Source organism: Tursiops truncatus, chromosome 10 (genome assembly GCF_011762595.2).
Source record: "Tursiops truncatus isolate mTurTru1 chromosome 10, mTurTru1.mat.Y, whole genome shotgun sequence".
NCBI lineage: Eukaryota > Metazoa > Chordata > Mammalia > Artiodactyla > Delphinidae > Tursiops > Tursiops truncatus.
Window position 1 is genome coordinate 23,222,725 of NC_047043.1, and position 16,957 is coordinate 23,239,681.

Here is a 16,957-nt window from a genome sequence, read left to right on the forward strand (position 1 = left end):
ATGCAGGGGACACGGGTTCGTGCCCCGGTCCGGGAAGATCCCACATGCCGCGGAGCGGCTGCGCCTGTGAGCCATGGCCGCTGAGCCTGCGCGTCTGGAGCCTGTTGTTCCACAATGGGAGAGGCCACAACAGTGAGAGGCCCACGTACGCAAAAAAAAAAAAAAAAAAAAAAAAAAAAAATGTAAATCCAATCACCTCTACCTCAGACCTCCCTCCCTCCTCCCCCCACACCCACGCAACATGTGCACACCCTGACACCCTCCAGAGCTTCCCATGGTTGAGTAAAATTCAGGTGCTTTACTCGTCCTTGCAGGTCCCTGCATGATCGGGCCCCTGCCCCTGCTCCCTGACCTCATCTCCCACCTCTCTCCCACCCTCTCTGCTCCAGCCACACTGGCCTCCTTTCTGTTCCTCAACACCCCCAGCTCATTTCCACCTTCCGGCCTTCGCAGTAGCTGTTCCCTTTACGTGGAATGATTCTCCCCCAGACCTTCACTTGGCCACTCTTGTCATTTGGGTCTCAGCTTAAAATGCCATTTACTCAGAAAGGACTTTCCTGACCACTGTGTCTAAAGTAGTTCCCTGCCACTCTTACCACATGGCCCTGTCTTATTTCCTCATAGCCCTACTAACTGCCTTCTTCTTCAGTGTGTTTCTTTTCTGCCTTGCCTCACTAGAGTGGAAGCTCCACAAGTGCAGGTACCTTGTCTGTCTATCCCTACTGCCTGGAACAGTGCCCAGCACATAGTAAGCTCCCAATAAAGACTTGTTAAATGGAGGCATGGATGAATAATGGGGAAAAGCAGGATAAAGCTCAACTTTAGGTTTGTGGTTCAAGTTGAACTTACATTTAGAGTCAGGTTTAACTATAGGGTTAAGAATGGGGATGAGTTAGTTCCAAGATTAGCTCTAGAAACAGGGCTGGGTTAGTTTAGAGGATAAGTTTATTTGGGGGTTCATTTATTGAGATGTTTAGATTTGAGGTTAGGGTTGAGTTTGAGTTGTGATTTGGGTTGAGGTTAAATATGGGTTAGGATCAAAGTTGATATGTAATCCCACTTCAGGTTTTGAGGCTAGGTTCAAGTTTGAGACTATTGTCATTTCAGCCTTATCTGGAGGGCTCAGAGATTTCACTAGTTTCTCCACAGACACCACTGTAGAAACTGTATATCCCTCGGTTTGGAGCACAAGACTCCAGTCATCACCCCTCCCACTCAGGGAAAGCCCCAAACCAACTGCTGGCCTCCTCAAGAAAGAAACTGAATTTCACACAACCTCCAAAACTGAGATTGAAACCAAGATTGGCCCATCTCAAGGAGCATCCTTCAGCACATCGCAAATGCCTGTGACACGGAGCTTCGACCCAATTCTCACCCTTCATTCCTCTCTGTCTCTCATGTCCCCCCATCACTTGTCCTCACCTTCCCCTTTTTTTTCTTCAATGCCCCAGTCTCTCTCTGACCGAAGTTTCTCCGTTTCTCTCTATTTCTCACCGTTAATTGCAGCACCATTTTACATTTTAATATAGCCGAGTTCTCCTAGTCCATGGGCTCCTACCATTGGAGAGGCAGAAAGAGACAGCAGGAAGAAAAAGGGACTCCAGAGAATGAGGGACACAGAGGAAAGGAAAGGAGCAGGGACCAAGAGGTAGGCCAACAGTGACACAAGACACAGTGAGGTTAAAAGAAACAAGATGAAGCCAAGATAGAGACCAAGGTATTTAAAAGAGGCATCTGTGGCTACCCTTCTTCCGCCATCACGTCTGGTCAGCCACCAAGACCTGTAGATTTTGCCTAGAAACTCTCTCCTCCTCTTCGTTCTCCTGCTACTGCCTCGATTTAAATGCAGGCTCTTGGGCTTCCCTGGTGGCGCAGTGGTTAAGAGTCCGCCTGCCGATGCAGGGGACACGTGTTCGTGCCCCGGTCCAGCGCGGAGCGGCTGGGCCCGTGAGCCATGGCCGCTGAGCCTGCGCGTCTGGAGCCTGTGCTCCACAACGGGAGAGGCCACAACAGTGAGAGGCCCGCGTACAGCAAAAAAAAAAAAAAAAAAAGTTAAATGCAGGCTCTTGTCACCTCCTTGCTGAGTTGTTGCAAACCCCCCTAACTGTTCTCCACACTTCTGGTTTCCCCTGCAGACCCCAACTCCCATTTCTCAATTCATTCTTCATGTAGCATCCAGACTCATGTTTTAAATATACCAATCTGGGTGGGTCCCTCTCTCACTCAAAACTTTTGGTAGCTCCCCATCACAATTACAATGAAATCCAAACCTCTTTTCTTGGTTTTAAACCCCTCAGGATGTGGTCTCAGCTTACCTCCCAAGCCTCATCTCTGTTCCTTTTATGTGTACTCACTTGCACAGGTTAGTGCACTTCATACTCTCTTTTACCTCCAGTCTTTGCACCTTCTATTCCCTCTATCAGGAATGCCCTTCACCATCTTTGCCTTGATACTAATGCCTGAATCACCTCTCCCCCAGGCCAAGTCTGATGGCTTTACTGTGGGCTGCCATAAGCCCACTGTCACGGAACCCACACTAGTCTTTGAGCTCCCAGAGGTCAGGACGCTCAGTAAATGTTTGTGAAATAGAGAGGAAGCTAAAGAGATGGAATGAAGGAATTCCCTGGTGGTCCAGTGGTTAGGACACCGCACTTTCATTGCCGTGGCCCGGGTTCAATCCCTGGTCAGGAAACTAAGATCCTGCAAGCCACGAGGCACAGCCAAGAAAACCCAAAGAGATGGAATGAAAAGAAGTAATAGGTTAGACTAGGAAGGCATGAAAGGCAAAGTTGCAGGGCCTCAAGTAGCAGGGAGGAAAACAGAACCAGCTGATGCACACCCTGAATATCACTTACGTGCCACAGGACACCAAGACACCTCAGGAACTTTCTGCCCAGTGCAACAGAGGGAGGGCTTTAGTTTCCATCACCACCATCCTCAGCCCCAGCCCCTCCGAAAACCTCCAAATGAAAGCATAACAAGCTAGTAAGAGGAATAATAATATTTGAGGGGCCAAGTGTTATTTTCTCAATCTCATGAAATGTGACTAAAATCATCTTTAGAAACCTTGCTTTTTTTTTTTTTAACCTGCAACCTGCAAGCTAAGTGAAAACTCCCTCATGTTCAAGAACATTCATATCAACATTTTTCATACTAGCCAAAAACTAGAAACGAACCAAATGCCCATTAACAGAAAAATAGATAAGTAAATTAGAGTATATTCACACAACATCACATCACAATGAAATAAAAATCACTGATACACACAACAATATACATGAATCTCACAAACATAACGTCGAGAGAAAGAAGCCAAACACAGATGAGTAGAGTCTGTGTGATTTCATGTGTATGGGGCTCAGAAGCTGGAAGAACTAATCTATAGTTGTAGAGGTCAGAAAGTGGTTGGTTATCTTTGGAAGGTATGAACTGGGAGGGGGCACAAGAGAACCCTCTGGGGACCTAAAACTATGTTGAACTGGATGGTGGCTACATGGCTATAAACAGATGGAAAAGTTCATCAGGCTATCCCCTTAGGAGAAGTGCACCTCACTGTACCTGAGTTCTGCATCAATAGAAGGGGGAAATCCTTAATGATTTTACAACAGTGTATTGGCTTTACAAGTGCAGCTGCAAGACAAGTCCCTTTGCTGTCCCCACTCCGCCCTAGGTCACCACCCTTAAGCTCCACCTGTGTGGAATTCTGAAGCATCCCCTGTAGAGAACTTTAGCAATTGCCACATTCCTTGATCCTGGAATGTGTTTGTTTGGGGTTATATAAATCTGATCTGTGGAGCCCACCTGAGGTTGGGATGAGGTGGAGGGCATCCTTCAGCAGTGAGACAAGACCTCATCATACGTGAGTTCATGGCTCATCGTGAGCTGAATCTTCCAAACCAGAACACTTTTGAGAGTAAAAGGGGGTCCATGAATATTTCTACCAGGACAACAGGCATAACCCAGGATGTACCAGGCAGGAGGGAATATAATGGAACTTTTGATATGAAACCTTCCAGGCAAACTGGAAAATACACACACTGGGACAAGTGTGACTTGAGTCTCTGGGACAAGGACAGGGGTGCAAGAGGAGGAAATGTGCACAGAGAGAAGCCTGTAACCAGCCAAGGGTGCAGAGGTGTTATACATAATTGCTCTTCAGGGAACCGGGCCTCCAGCCCACGCCCCAGCTGCTCCCCTTCTCCTCGTCCTCTGAATTTACTGTCCCTTCTCTGGAACTCCTAAGCCTGACCCCCGCTCCCTGGCCCTCCCAGCCCACGGTTCCCCTGACCCCACTCCCTTTCCCAGAACTCAGTCGTCTGAGCCCCCAGCCTGCGGTTCTCTCCTAGGCCTCAGCCTTTCCTGCCTTCGACTGAAACAGCAGCATCTTCTAAGCCCTGGGGGCTTCCCCGGGCCCCAGCCCCGGCCTAGAACCCGCCCGCTGCCTGCCACGCTGCCACTGCCGCTTCCTCTATAAAGGGACCCAGGCGTCCCGGCCAAGGGGCCCCGCACAGCAGGTGAGACTCTCCCACCCCATCTCCTTGGGCTTCCCCGGCGGTGGACTCCTTCCCCCGGGGCGTTCAGTCCCTCCGACTGGGCTTCAGCCCCTCCTGCACCTCCTGCTTGGGCCTGGGCCTGGGCCTTGGTGGGTTTGGTTTTGGTTTGTTCCCCTCTCTCTGACTCTTTATCTGTCAATCTCTTTCTCTCTGCCTGTGTCACACAGTCTGATCCCTCTCTGTACCCTTCTCATCTCTGTTCGTCTCTCTCTCTCTCCCCCTGCTCACCTGGGGTTTCCCTGACTGCATCTTGTCCCCTTCTCTGTCTGTCGCCCCGTCTCTCAGGGTGGCTGTCTCCACGGGCAGGAGGCCCGTCTTCCGCATCGTGCCCCGCCCCGCTCACTGTCTCTCTCCCTGCAGGTTCTCCCCATGACACCACCTGGACGTCTCTACCTCCTGAGGGTGTGCAGCACCCCCCTACTCCTCCTCCTTCTGGGACTGCTGCTGGCCCTGCCGCCCGAGGCCCAGGTGAGGCATCAGGGCAATGGGGACTGTGTGGGCAGCCCAGCCTGACCTTGGGCCTGAGGACCTCTCTGACTCTGTCCTCCCCTAGGGGCTCTCTGGTGTTGGCCTCCCACCCTCAACTGCACAGCCTGCCCATCAGCACCCCCCGAATCACTTCACCCGAGGCACCTTCAAACCTGCTGCTCACCTTGTTGGTAAACATTCACCTGCCCTCCTAGACATGTAGCCCCCAGCCCTCCTCCCATCCCCCTTCAGGGACCCAAGCATCCCCTCCAGCTCACCCCCACTCCCACTCCCTTCTGTTCTCCCAACCATCCCCCAGGAACTCAGTCCAGCACCTGCTTCCTCAGGGATCGAGACCTCTGACCCCCAGGTCCTTGACCGCCATCCCTCCTGGCTTTCCCTAGGAGACCCCAGCACCCAGGACTCACTGCGCTGGAGAGCGAACACGGATCGCGCCTTCCTCCGCCACGGCTTCTCTCTGAGCAACAATTCCCTCCTGGTCCCCACCAGTGGCCTCTACTTCGTCTACTCCCAGGTGGTCTTCTCTGGGGAAGGCTGCTTCCCCAAGGCCACCCCCACCCCTCTCTACCTGGCCCACGAGGTCCAGCTCTTCTCCTCCCAGTACCCATTCCATGTGCCTCTCCTCAGCGCTCAGAAGTCCGTGTGCCCAGGGCCACAGGGACCTTGGGTGCGCTCGGTGTACCAGGGGGCTGTGTTCCTGCTCACCCGGGGAGACCAGCTATCCACTCACACAGATGGCATCTCCCACCTGCTCCTCAGCCCCAGTAGCGTCTTCTTCGGAGCCTTCGCTCTATAGAAAAATCCAGAAAGAAAAAATTTGGTTTCAAGGCCTTCTCCCCATTTTGCCTCCATTCTGACCACTTCAGGGGTCACCACACCTCTCTTTTGACCATTCCATCAGTCTCAAGTCTTCCCCCGTTCTCGGCACCTGGAGCTTCCAAAGAAGGAACTCTAGGCACCCCAGGGGACCACACCTTCCTGAACCACCCCGGATGCTCGGCTGAGGACTTCAAACCTGCCTGGAAATGCCCACCCAGAGCCCTTTGTCTGCCCTGCCCGTCTAGGGGGCCTTGCCCTGGACATGGAAGGGGAGCTGACACATGAGGGAGCTTGAGTGGATGACTGGGGGCAGGGAGGGGGGTTATTTATGAAGGGAAAAAATTTTAAATTATTTATTTATGGAGGATGGAGAGAAGGGGGACGGCAGAAGAAAGAGATAATACACCCAAGAGACGGAGAGTGAGAGGGCGTGGGCACAAGGATGACCTAGCAAGAGAGAAAAAGAGTGGGTCTGAGGGACCAAGGGGCTCTGGAAGGAAGTGAAAGGCTCCTAAGAGCCAGCCATTGCCTGACTGGACACCCCACGAGGAGACGTCTGACCCTTGATGGAGCCCAATAAACCTCTTTTCTCTGAAATGCTGTCTGCCTGTATCTGTCTGTCTGGGAGGGGAGAATTCCCCAGATGTCTCTAAGGAATGGAGGGAGGACAGGAATCAGAGGGACAGGAGCTGTGGGCGTACAGAGAGGCCTAAGGGGCTCTGGTGAAATGTGGTGGCCTCGCAGGGGTGGGAGGAGACCAGAGGATAAGCTGAGAAGACAAAGGAAAGATGCAGGTCCAAAGTCTGGAGGAGTGGAGGTCAGGGAACCCCTGAGGAATGGGGGTGACAGGAGGCTTCTGAGGAGCAGTGACCACACTGAAGGGTGTTTGTTTGGGACGGTGGAGGAGCAGCATGAGGCCCCCGGAAGGCATGGCCATGCCAGGGCCCCGAGGAGTGGGAGAGCCTCCAAGGCTGGGGGACTGGAGAACACAGGGGACGTTTCGGGAGACGCGGTCACGTGCAGGGGCTCTGAGGGCCAGGGCTGTCTCCAGGAAACTGGAGGGAGCAGGGAGTTCTTTGCAGATACATGGCCACACACAGGGACTCTGAAGGGTGGGGTCTTCGTGCAAAAATTGGGGCATCACATGCCCTTGGAAGTCAAGACTGAAACCAGCACCAGGGTTTTGCTGAGTCCCGGGTCAGAGTGAAAGGAGAAGGCCTGCCGTGGTGGGGTTCGTGAATTCCCAGCGTCGCTTTCACTCCTCTGGGGCTGTCCCAGGCTTGTCCCTGCCATCCTGCCCCAGCCCTTGCAGAGCCTCAAGCTTCCCTTCCTCCAGCTCCTCTTGCCCTCAGGGACCGAAACACACATCTCGGGACCCAGCACAGCTTCCCCCAAGTTTTCTCTCCATTAAGGACTCAGCTTTCTGAAGCCCCTCCCATTTCTAGTTCTACCACTACCTGAGTCCGGTCTGGAAATCAGAAGGAAATAGGCCACAGAACTCATCCCCCAAAGAAATGGAAACAACGGGAACTGGGGGGCACGGGGAAATGGGGTCCAGCCTCCAGGGTCCTACATCTACAGCAGTAACTGGCCCAGGGAGCCCCCCTCAGAATCCGGGTGGGTAGGGTAGGAAGTATCCTTGATGCCTGGGTGTCCCCAACTTTCCAAACCCCCGCCCCCGTGATGGAGAAGAAACCGAGACAGAAGGTGTAGGACCCGCTACCGCTTCCTCCAGATGAGCTCATGGGTTTCTCCACCAAGGAAGTTTTCCGCTGGTTGAATGAGAGCCTTTCCCCGCCCTCCTCTCACCCCAGAGCGTATAAATGCAGCTGTTTGCACACCCAGCCAGCAGAAGCTCCCAGAGCGAGGACACCAGGGGACCAGCCAGGAGAGAGACAAGCAACTCCAGAGCCCCCTGGAAATAACCTCCCAGACCACACACCCCCACCCCGACAGGCAGCCAGACGACTTGCTCCCTCTAACACATCCTGCCACAGGGCTCTACCGTCTCCCAGCTGGACTTGAGCCCTTCAGAAGAAGACGCCATGAGCACTGAAAGCATGATCCGGGATGTGGAGCTGGCAGAGGAGGCGCTCTCCAAGACGGCAGGGGGCTCCCAGGGTTCCGGAAGGTGCTTGTGTCTCAGCCTCTTCTCCTTCTTCCTGGTCGCAGGAGGCACCACGCTCTTCTGCCTGCTGCACTTCGGGGTAATCGGCCCCCAGAGGGAAGAGGTGAGTCCCTGGCCAGCCTCGGCTCGTTCTCTCACCCAGAGAGAAATGGGGCGAGATGTGGGGTGGGGGAAAGAGGTGTGCTGATGGGGAGGCTTGGGGAGGAAAACAGTGGAGAAAGATGGGGAGGCAGAAGGAGACGTGGAGAGAGATGTGGGAAGAGAAGGAAGGATGGAGAAATAGGGTGCCTGGCACATGGGCGACGCTCTCTAAATATTTGTCGAATGAATGAATGAGTAAGCAGGGATTCAGATATAAAGAGAGATGTGTAGACAGATAAGGGGTATGGGTAGAAAGATGGGGAAGAAAACAAGTCATCTGGATAAAGATGAAGCAGATACAGCAGGTATGAAAGAGAGATAGGAAAGATGAAGCTGAGGGTGTCTGGCACACGGCAGGAACTCAATGAATGAGCTGTTAAATGGATTATGGATGAATGGGGAGAGAAAACGAGACGCATCAGTGCAGAGAGTACAAGCTAGAGAAGCAGCCGGCTGTTTCTCCTTCAGGGGTGACTTGCTTTGATACTAATCCTCCTTCTTCTCCCAACAGTTCCCAACTGGCTACTCCATCATCAGCCCTCTGGCTCAGACACTCAGTAAGTGTCTCCAAAACCTCTCTCCTAATTCTGGGCTTGGGTGGGCGTAGGGGTTGGTCCTGGGATGGAAGCAGTAGGGGAAATTTAGAGTTTGGGTTTGGGGGGAGGAGGAAAGGAGGTCAAAGTAGTGAGATATTTTCTGGGAAGCTTAAGGGTCTCTCACCTTCTTCTTTTCTCTTTCCTCTTCAGGATCATCTTCTAAAACCTCAAGTAACAAGCCCGTAGCCCATGTTGTAGGTAAGTGTTCTGAGGATGTGTCTGGGGGACGAAGAAGCAGATGGGATGGGGAGGGGTAGGATTTGGCTGCTGAAGCCAGGCTGAGGGTAGACAGACCTTGGAGACAGGGTGAGAAGGACTCACTGAGCTCAAGGGGAGGGTGGAGGATACTTAGAACTTGAAGGGGATGCTCAGAGCCTCATGGCCAGATGGGATGTAGGAAGACAGACAGAGGGGACAGGAACCGGATGTGGGGGGTGGGGTGGGCAGAACTTGAGGGCCAGGATGTGGAGAGTGGAACTGACAGGGTCACAATGACTCACCCCTCCCTCTTTTTCTCCCTCCCTCCAGCCAACCTCAGTACTCAGGGGCAGCTCCGGTGGCTGAACACATATGCCAACACCCTCCTGGCCAACAGCGTGAAGCTGGAAGACAACCAGCTGGTGGTGCCGACGGATGGGCTGTACCTCATCTACTCCCAGGTCCTCTTCAGGGGCCAAGGCTGCCCTTCCACCCACTTGTTCCTCACCCACACCATCAGCCGCATCGCTGTCTCCTACCCGACCAAGGTCAACCTCCTCTCTGCCATCAAGAGCCCTTGCCAGAGGGAGACGCCAGAGGGGGCTGAGGCCAAGCCCTGGTACGAGCCCATCTACCAGGGAGGGGTCTTCCAGCTGGAGAAGGGTGATCGACTCAGTGCTGAGATCAACCTGCCCGACTATCTGGACTTTGCTGAGTCTGGGCAGGTCTACTTTGGGATCATTGCCCTGTGAGGGAGCAGGACATCCATCCTATCCCACCTCAATTACTTTATTATTTACTCCTTCAGACCCGCTCATCCCCTTCTGGTTTAGAAAGAGAATTAGGGACTCAGGGCTGGGCTCCAAGCTTAAAACTTTAAACAACAACAACACTTAGAAATCAGGGATGCAGGGAAGTATGGCCTGGACAATGGGGCACTGACCACCACCAAGAATTGGAACTGGGTCTTCTGGAACTCACTGGGGTCCTTGCGTTTGGATTCCTGGATGCAACCTGGGACACCCAGAATGTGGGGGCCAGGGGACCTTGGGTTCTGACTGGAACACTTCAGAACATTCCTTGAGAAGATCTCACCCAGAACTTGACATGAGTGGACTTCAGGCCTCCCTTTCTTCCAATGTTTCTAGACTTCCCTGAGATGGGGAGCCCAGCCACACCCCAACAGGGCCAGCTCCCTCTATTTATGTTTGCACTTGTGATTATTTATTATTTATTTATTATTTATTTATTTACTAATGAATGTATTTATTCAGGAGGTCAAGGTGTCCTGGGAGATCCAATGTAGGGGCTGCCTTGGCTCAGATGTGTTTTCTGTGAAAACGGAGCTGAACTGTAGGTCGTTCCCACCCTGCCTCCTGGTCTCTGTGCCTCCTTTTGCTTATGTTTTTAAAATATATTTATCTGATCAGGTTGCCTAAATAATGCTGATTTGGTGACTGACTTGTCGCTACATCACTGAACCTCTGCTCCCCAGGGGAGTCGTGTCTGTAACCGCCCTACTGGTCAGTGGCGAGAAATAAAGTGTGCTTAGAAAAGAAATATGGCCTCTTTCTGGGAATTAATTCTTCATTGGCCTCTCCTTGGGGGTGAGACGTGGCTCCCTGAAGTTCTTTCTCCACAGGGCTTATGATCCCTGCCCCTCACCCCTTGGACTGCTGGGGCTCAGGAGACCCTACATAAAACAAAGCCCCACTGAAAATGCCCCTCCCCCAAGAAAGGAACCTGAACTTAATTAGCTCTCCCTCAGGGCCCTGGAATTTCCAACTCTGGGAATTCCTATCCAAGTGGGGGAAATCCCGCAGCTCAGATGAGATTTCCGGCTGTTGCGGCCTGACCGAAAGACCCCGGGGAGCGGCCAAATTCTCAGGTACCTGAATCACAGCCAAGGGACTTCCAGGCAGTCGGGCACCTGGGCTCCAAACCGCCTGATCCCGCCCCACGCTCCTCCCCCTGCCAGCCCAGTCCTAACTGTGCAAACTGAACCAGTCGCTGAACCTCGTCTATCAAAGAGAAGTAGGAACGCCCACCGCACACGGGGCCCCCTGAGAACAGAAGACCTAAACTCATCACAACAGAGCAGCTAGCGGAGCGCTCGGTGAATTCTGGCTTTCTCCCTTTTCCCAGCCCCCGGTCTTCTACCCGCTTCCATCTCTCAGTGGATGGAATTGAAGAGGAAGAAGAAAATAAAAAACAAGGAATAAGATGTAGGTGAAGGACCCACCCCCCCATGCCAGCTTGGTCTCCCTGATTTTCCTGGCGAATGATGAGGAGAGGGATGGGAGGTGGGTGAAGTGGAAAGAGAAATGCATTCCTCCCCTCCGGGAAGGCTCTTCTGGACACAGAGTCAAAGACAAATATGGAGTCAGAAATGAAGACTCAGAGAGTGGCAGCCCTCACTGGGCTCTGAAGTTGGGCTTTCCTTCCTGCTAGGGTTGCCAGGCAGGGGGAAAACTGTGCCGTGTGCCGCAGAGGTGGGGTGACCTGCTGGGGTAACCTAGATAGAGCCTTGGATCCTCCTCCAGCTCGGGGCTGAAAGTCGGTCACGGGGTGAAGAGGCTGCTGTTACTCACTCTGGGGCCGCGACACTTGCCCACTCATGGAAAGGGGACCTGAAGTGTGACTGCGGGGTGAGGACCTTCCATCCCACCCTGGACAGGGCCAGGGGACATCAGTTTTTCCTCCTCCCCCGGTTCTCCCTGGTGTCCTCGGGCACTATCCCCACCCCATCTCTCTTTCTCAACCACCCTCCCAACTCCTTCAGCCTCCTCCCTTCACGCCCGGTCCCCACCCCCACTGCCCCGCTCCCCGAGCTGTGGGTCTTCCCCTGGAGAAGAGTCGACTGAGGCTAACAGGGCCTTCAGGCAGCTAGCAGGGCGGAAACGCTGTCCCCTCAGTGCTTCATCATCAGCCCTCTTCGGGTTTACTCTGCTGGCTGGGCCTTTCTGAGTGGTACTTGCCTTCCCCGGTAATGACCCATGTCACTACCGGGAGGGACCCAAGAGAGAAGAGTGCAGTGTTGAGTCTGCGGGGACCATGTGGCCTTGAGAATCAGGACGCTTGGAGATGCTTGGGGCTTTGTGGAGAGCCCTTTCCTTCTACCCTCTAAATGGGCTAGTGCTGGGGCAAGGCCATTCAGAGGCAGGGGTGGGTGGGACCCACAGATCCCCATCCCAGGGAACAGAGGCCATGCCAGGTGTTATGAATAGTTTCAAGACACCAGGAAAATACAGAGACTATTTAACCAACATTTGTGTACCCGACCTGAATGAAGACACGTCAGCATCTCAGCATCTGTACCGGCAGCACTAAAGCTTTACCTTCTTTATTTTCACCAGGCTCAAAATCAGTTTCCAAACAGTCTTCTCCATTTTCGCCACGGCCATGGGGTCCCTGGTGTCTGGGTCCCCAATATCTAGGCTGATTCGTTCACATACTCCCACCATGCAGTAGTCGTTTTAGGGACGCGGGTAGCCCTCACCCCACCATCACCGCCCCAAAGAAGGTCTTTCCTCTCCTGTAGTCCACCATATCAGGGTGACTGATATTGACGTACACCCTCTCGCCCCTCCGGAGCTGCACCAGGCCGCCGAACCCCACGCTCGTGTACCAGAGAGGCCCGTACTCGTGCCTCTGGGCGGGGTCCAAGACCGGGCTCACGGTCTCCGCGCCCTCGAGCAGTAGCTCGGGACTCCCCGATCCATAGGCGCCCCCCGCCCGGTACAGGCGACTGAGCAGCGTGACGGAGCGGTCCAGGGGGTCCCCGCCGGGAGGGGGCGCCCGGCCCCGGTAGCCGACGTGACAGTAGAGGTAATAGAGGCCATCCTGCGGGAGGGCCAGCCCCTCGGCGCCCGAGAACTGCGTCCCGCTCCTCAGAAACGCCTCTTCTTTCTTCGCCTCCCAGCCTAGCCCCTGCCCCGTGGTCCAAGCGCCTGCGGAGAAACGGGCCAGTTGGCTCTCGGAAATCCGATCTTGAAAGGAGCGATCCAGGCCTGGGACTTCTGGGAGGGTGGGCCTGAGGGACAGTTGGGGCTTTTAACCCACTGCAGGAGTCCAGCCGGGCTGGGGGAGCGGGGTCATGGCGCTCTCTCTGCAATGAGTACGAGTTGGGACTGAGGGCACCTGGGTGTGCGGTACAGAGCGCTGTGGTGGGGAGATCCAGGCCGGGTTTTGACTCCTCCGGCGGAGGGGGAAAGCGAGAAGCTAGAATGCTGGGCGAGCAGAAGAGTGCGTACTGTAGCAGCGGTGAAGCAGGTGGGCTACCCAGCAGGGCAGTAACAGAGCGAAGGGACTCTAACTGTGGGCGAGCAGAACTGGCACCCTTGGACTCTTCAGGTCTATGAGATCCTTACCAATGAGGTGGGCAGCCGGGAGCCTGGGGCTGAGATCTGTTTCTGCCTCCTCCTCCACCGGCAACTCCCGGGACTCTGGAAGGGGCGAAGAGTCCACGGTTGGGGGCAGGGCAGCCACCCACGTGTAGTCACCTTGAGAGGACAAGGCGCCAGGGCCCAGGGATGGGGCACCTGGATTCCTGGAGGAAGAGAGTATCTGGGGATGCTGATGGATGGGAGCTGGGAGTCCCTGAGGGGCAGAAGCAGGGGAGGGGGAGGTGGTCGGCTCTTACCAAATCGCTGATGGGCCTGTGCTTGGGCGCCTGGGTCAGCGGTCCCTGTTACCTGAGTGGGTGGGGTCACAGGGCCCAGAGTTCAGTCTTAGCTGATGCCAACCCCACCCCCCCCATTCCCAACATAGATGCAAGCTCGACTTGGGGTTTCTCCCACCAGCCCCAGCCTCAAAACACACCTCCCTGGAATGGAGAACAAGTAAGGCATCTGTACTTGGGCAGAGAGGCAGAGGCCCAAGTATGTCTTGGGAAGAGGAGAAGAGACATACAGACAACCAGAAAGGGGCTTGGTGACATCAGGGCACAGCAGCATCACAGGAACGTGGAAAGAGGACCAGCAAAGAGACAGAGGAGACATCCCCACTGGGGGACAGCCAAGCCAGCTGAGCAGGAAGAGGCAAGAGGCACAGCCAGAGGTGAGGCCCTTGGAGGATTCGTGGCAGCCACTCACCAGTCCGCCCTGCTCCTGGGGCACCAAGGCCAGCACAGCCAGAACAGTGATAGGCACAGCCAGCAGGAGGGTCACCAGGGAAGCGGCTCCTGCGACAGCCAGCAGGAGGCATCCCTTCCCCTGGGGCCGCCTACCCCGGCACTCCAGCCCCAGCGCCCCCATTGAGACTGAGCCAGGGCCAGGGCAGGGGGGCTTTCATACCTCAGGGGTGGGGCCACCCCCCCCCCCCCGTAGACCCACACACCTGGCTGGGACTTTCCGAACACCCCTGCTCCCCTCACCCTGCTTCCTGTTTACCCAGAGCTAGGGTGGGGCAGCTGGATGCCTGGGTTCTCTGAACTGGGGAGGGAGCTGGGGTGAAGAGACAGGCATTCACGGTAGAGCTGGAGGGGGCCTTAGAGATCTTCTGACTCAGTGGGAAGGGAAACTGAGGCCCAGAGAGGGAAGCTAGCTTGCAGAAAGTCAGGCAGCTGCAATGAGAACACAGAATTCCAGATTGCTAGTGTGGTCTGCATTCTTCTTCTTCTTTTTTTAAATTAATTAATTGATTGATTGATTGATTTTGGCTGTGCTGGGTCTTCTTTGCTGCGCAGGCTTTCTCTAGTTGCGGTGAGCAGGGGCTACTCTTCGTTGTGGTGCGCGGGCTTCTCATTGCAGTGGCTTCTCTTGTTGCGGAGAGGATCTGGGCACGCGGGCTTCAGTAGTTGTGGCACACAGGCTCGCAGGTTCTAGAGCGCAGGCTCAGTAGTTGTGGCACACAGGCTTAGTTGCTCTGCAGCATGTGGGATCTTCCCGGACCAGGCATTGAACCCGTGTCCCCTGCATTGGCAGGTGGATTCTTAACCACTGTGCCACCAGGGAAGTCCCTGGTCTGCATTCTTCTGCACCCCAGAGGTGGGTGCTGGAGGGAGGGCTGCATCCATATCCCTGAGGTCAAGGGCTGGAATAGGAGGACCAGAACTGGAATCTCCAGGGATGGATGTCTAGGTTCCAAAGAAGAACCTGTCCCCACACTGGAATGACCTCCTCCTCCCATTCCCTTGCGCCCTCCAAGCCCCCAGAGCTAGGTGAGAAAGGCAGAGTTAAGCCAGTCCACGGTGATGGCAGCTGAAGGGGGCCTCAGCCTCACCACTGACTATTAACTCACTGAGGAGGGATGGAAATAGAGCATTACCTCCCTTGCTACACAGAGTATAGACAGGAGAGCAATGAGGCATCCACCGCCAAAGAGCTTCACAGTCTAGAATGGCTCCATCCATTTAGTAGATGCTGACTAAGTGTTAAGTGAAGAAAGGAAAAAAGGATGAATGAGTAAGCAAAACAAAGCAGTAAGGACCAAATGAATGGTGTAGTCGGCAGAGCAGTAGGAGTTGAAGGGAGGAAAAACCAGGTCAAGAAAGTTGGAGGTGGTCCCAGATCATTTCCCCTTCTTGCTATCTCTGTGTGTTCAGGTAATAATAATAACAACATAGCTAATATCCAGATAGCATTTGGTATGTGCCCACCGCTAACCTACACACTTTATATATAATAATAATAATGCTCTTTCTCTCTTCCTTCCTTTTTCTTTCTTTCCTTCCTTCCTTCCTTCCTTCTTTCTTTCTTCCTTCCTTTTTCTTTCTTTCCTTCCTTCCTTCTTTCTTTCTTTCTTCCTTCCTTTTTCTTTCTTTCCTTCCTTCCTTCTTTCTTTCTTTCTTTCTTTCTTTTTCTTTCTTTCTTTTTCTTTCTTTCTTTCTTTCTTCTTTCTTTCTTCCTTCCTTCCTTCCTTCCTTCCTTTCTTTTTGGCCACACGGCGTGGCATGCGGGATCTTAGTTCCCCAACCAGGGATCAAACCCGTGCCCCCTGCGGTGGAAGCGTGGATTCTTAACCACTGGACCTCCAGGGAAGTCCTATAATAATGCTTTTAATCCCGATAAAAACTCTTAAGAGGGGAGCTTCCCTGATGACGCAGTGGTTAAGAATCACGGGCTCTGAGACAAGAGAAGCCACCGCATTGAGAAGCCGGTGCACCGCAATGAAGAGTAGCCCCCACTCGCCGCAACCAGAGAAAGCCCGTGCACAGCAAAGGAGACCCAACGCAGCCAAAAATAAATAAATAAAATAAATAAATTTATTTCAAAAAACTCTAAGAGGAAACTGAGGCACAGAGAAGTTAAAGAACTTGTGGAAGGTCACACAGTAGTAGCAGAGACAGGATTTGAACCCAGGCAGTCTGGCTCCATACCGTTAACCACAAGACAGTTTAAAAACTGAGTACTGACTTCAGATTTGTCCATTTCAGGGTATGTAAATCTTACCTTCCTCACTCCCCCCAAAAAAGAATAGGGAAACAAATACTGAACTTGAGTCAATGATAAGCATGGTAAAGGGTTTAGAGGTAAAATGTACTGATGTTTGCAACTTTGAAAGGTATCAAAAAATGAGATGGATTGATAGATATGTGATAAAGCAAATATATAGAAGAATATTAATTGTAGAATCTAGGTGGTAGGGATAGGTTCACTGTACAATCCTTTCAATTTTTTTCTATGTTTGAATGTTTTAATAATAAAACATTTTGAAACAATATTTTCCTACTGTCCTGCATGGGAACACTGTGGATGGGAGAAGGGAAGGAAGTAGCAGAAAATTTCTGAATCTGGAGAAGGAAATGCAAATGCTTATGGGCCCAGGCACCAGATCTCCTCTTCAGTCCTTGCTTCCACATGAGCTCCCAAGTCTTCACCCTCCTCAAGGACTAGGTGTGCCATCCTCCAGCATTTATCTCCCTCTCCATCACAGTGCCACTATGAGGCCTTCATCTAGGTCCTTGGACTACCACCCTTACTTTTGTGCTCAATATCAGAATGTTGCTCGCTGCAGGAAGGCCACCTGGATTGCCCACACCTCTTTTCCCAGCACCAACTTGTCATCAACTTTCTGTCCTAGATCTATCAGCA

The 16,957-nt window shown here is 53.3% G+C and overlaps 3 protein-coding genes and 1 long non-coding RNA gene across 8 annotated transcripts; 3 read left to right on the top strand and 1 right to left on the bottom strand.

Annotated features, from left to right (window-relative positions):
• Positions 1 to 93: 93 nt before the first annotated feature.
• On the top strand, positions 94 to 6,452 carry LTA (lymphotoxin alpha). The gene is made up of 4 exons (XM_033863987.2): positions 94 to 4,514; positions 4,914 to 5,021; positions 5,107 to 5,212; positions 5,426 to 6,452. The coding sequence occupies exons 2-4, from the start codon at positions 4,923 to 4,925 to the stop codon at positions 5,836 to 5,838; spliced, it is 618 nt and encodes a 205-aa protein (XP_033719878.1). The 5' UTR covers positions 94 to 4,514; positions 4,914 to 4,922; the 3' UTR covers positions 5,839 to 6,452.
• Positions 6,453 to 7,709: 1,257 nt separating this feature from the next.
• On the top strand, positions 7,710 to 10,476 carry TNF (tumor necrosis factor). The gene is given in 4 exon segments (NM_001280615.1): positions 7,710 to 8,092; positions 8,642 to 8,687; positions 8,877 to 8,924; positions 9,255 to 10,476. Coding segments are annotated over 4 exon segments (702 nt in total). The 5' UTR covers positions 7,710 to 7,906; the 3' UTR covers positions 9,677 to 10,476.
• A 1,761-nt stretch (positions 10,477 to 12,237) lies between these two features.
• Positions 12,238 to 14,303, bottom strand: LTB (lymphotoxin beta). Of its 5 annotated transcripts, none has more exons than XM_073810563.1 (4): positions 14,018 to 14,220; positions 13,567 to 13,618; positions 13,295 to 13,473; positions 12,238 to 13,032 (listed from the first exon to the last, which is right to left on the bottom strand). In XM_073810563.1, the coding sequence occupies exons 1-4, from the start codon at positions 14,177 to 14,179 to the stop codon at positions 12,475 to 12,477; spliced, it is 951 nt and encodes a 316-aa protein (XP_073666664.1). In that variant the 5' UTR covers positions 14,180 to 14,220; the 3' UTR covers positions 12,238 to 12,474. The 5 variants fall into 5 exon arrangements, with proteins under 5 accessions (XP_073666664.1, XP_033719881.1, XP_073666665.1 ...); XM_033863990.2 differs by having other exon boundaries at positions 12,238 to 12,874; positions 13,295 to 13,369; positions 14,018 to 14,194; XM_073810564.1 differs by lacking the exon at positions 13,567 to 13,618 and having other exon boundaries at positions 13,295 to 13,369; positions 14,018 to 14,215.
• LOC141279717 (uncharacterized) lies at positions 12,926 to 16,586 on the top strand. The gene is made up of 2 exons (XR_012334401.1): positions 12,926 to 13,196; positions 13,695 to 16,586. It is a non-coding gene; the product is annotated as an uncharacterized lncRNA (long non-coding RNA).
• Positions 16,587 to 16,957: the final 371 nt, after the last annotated feature.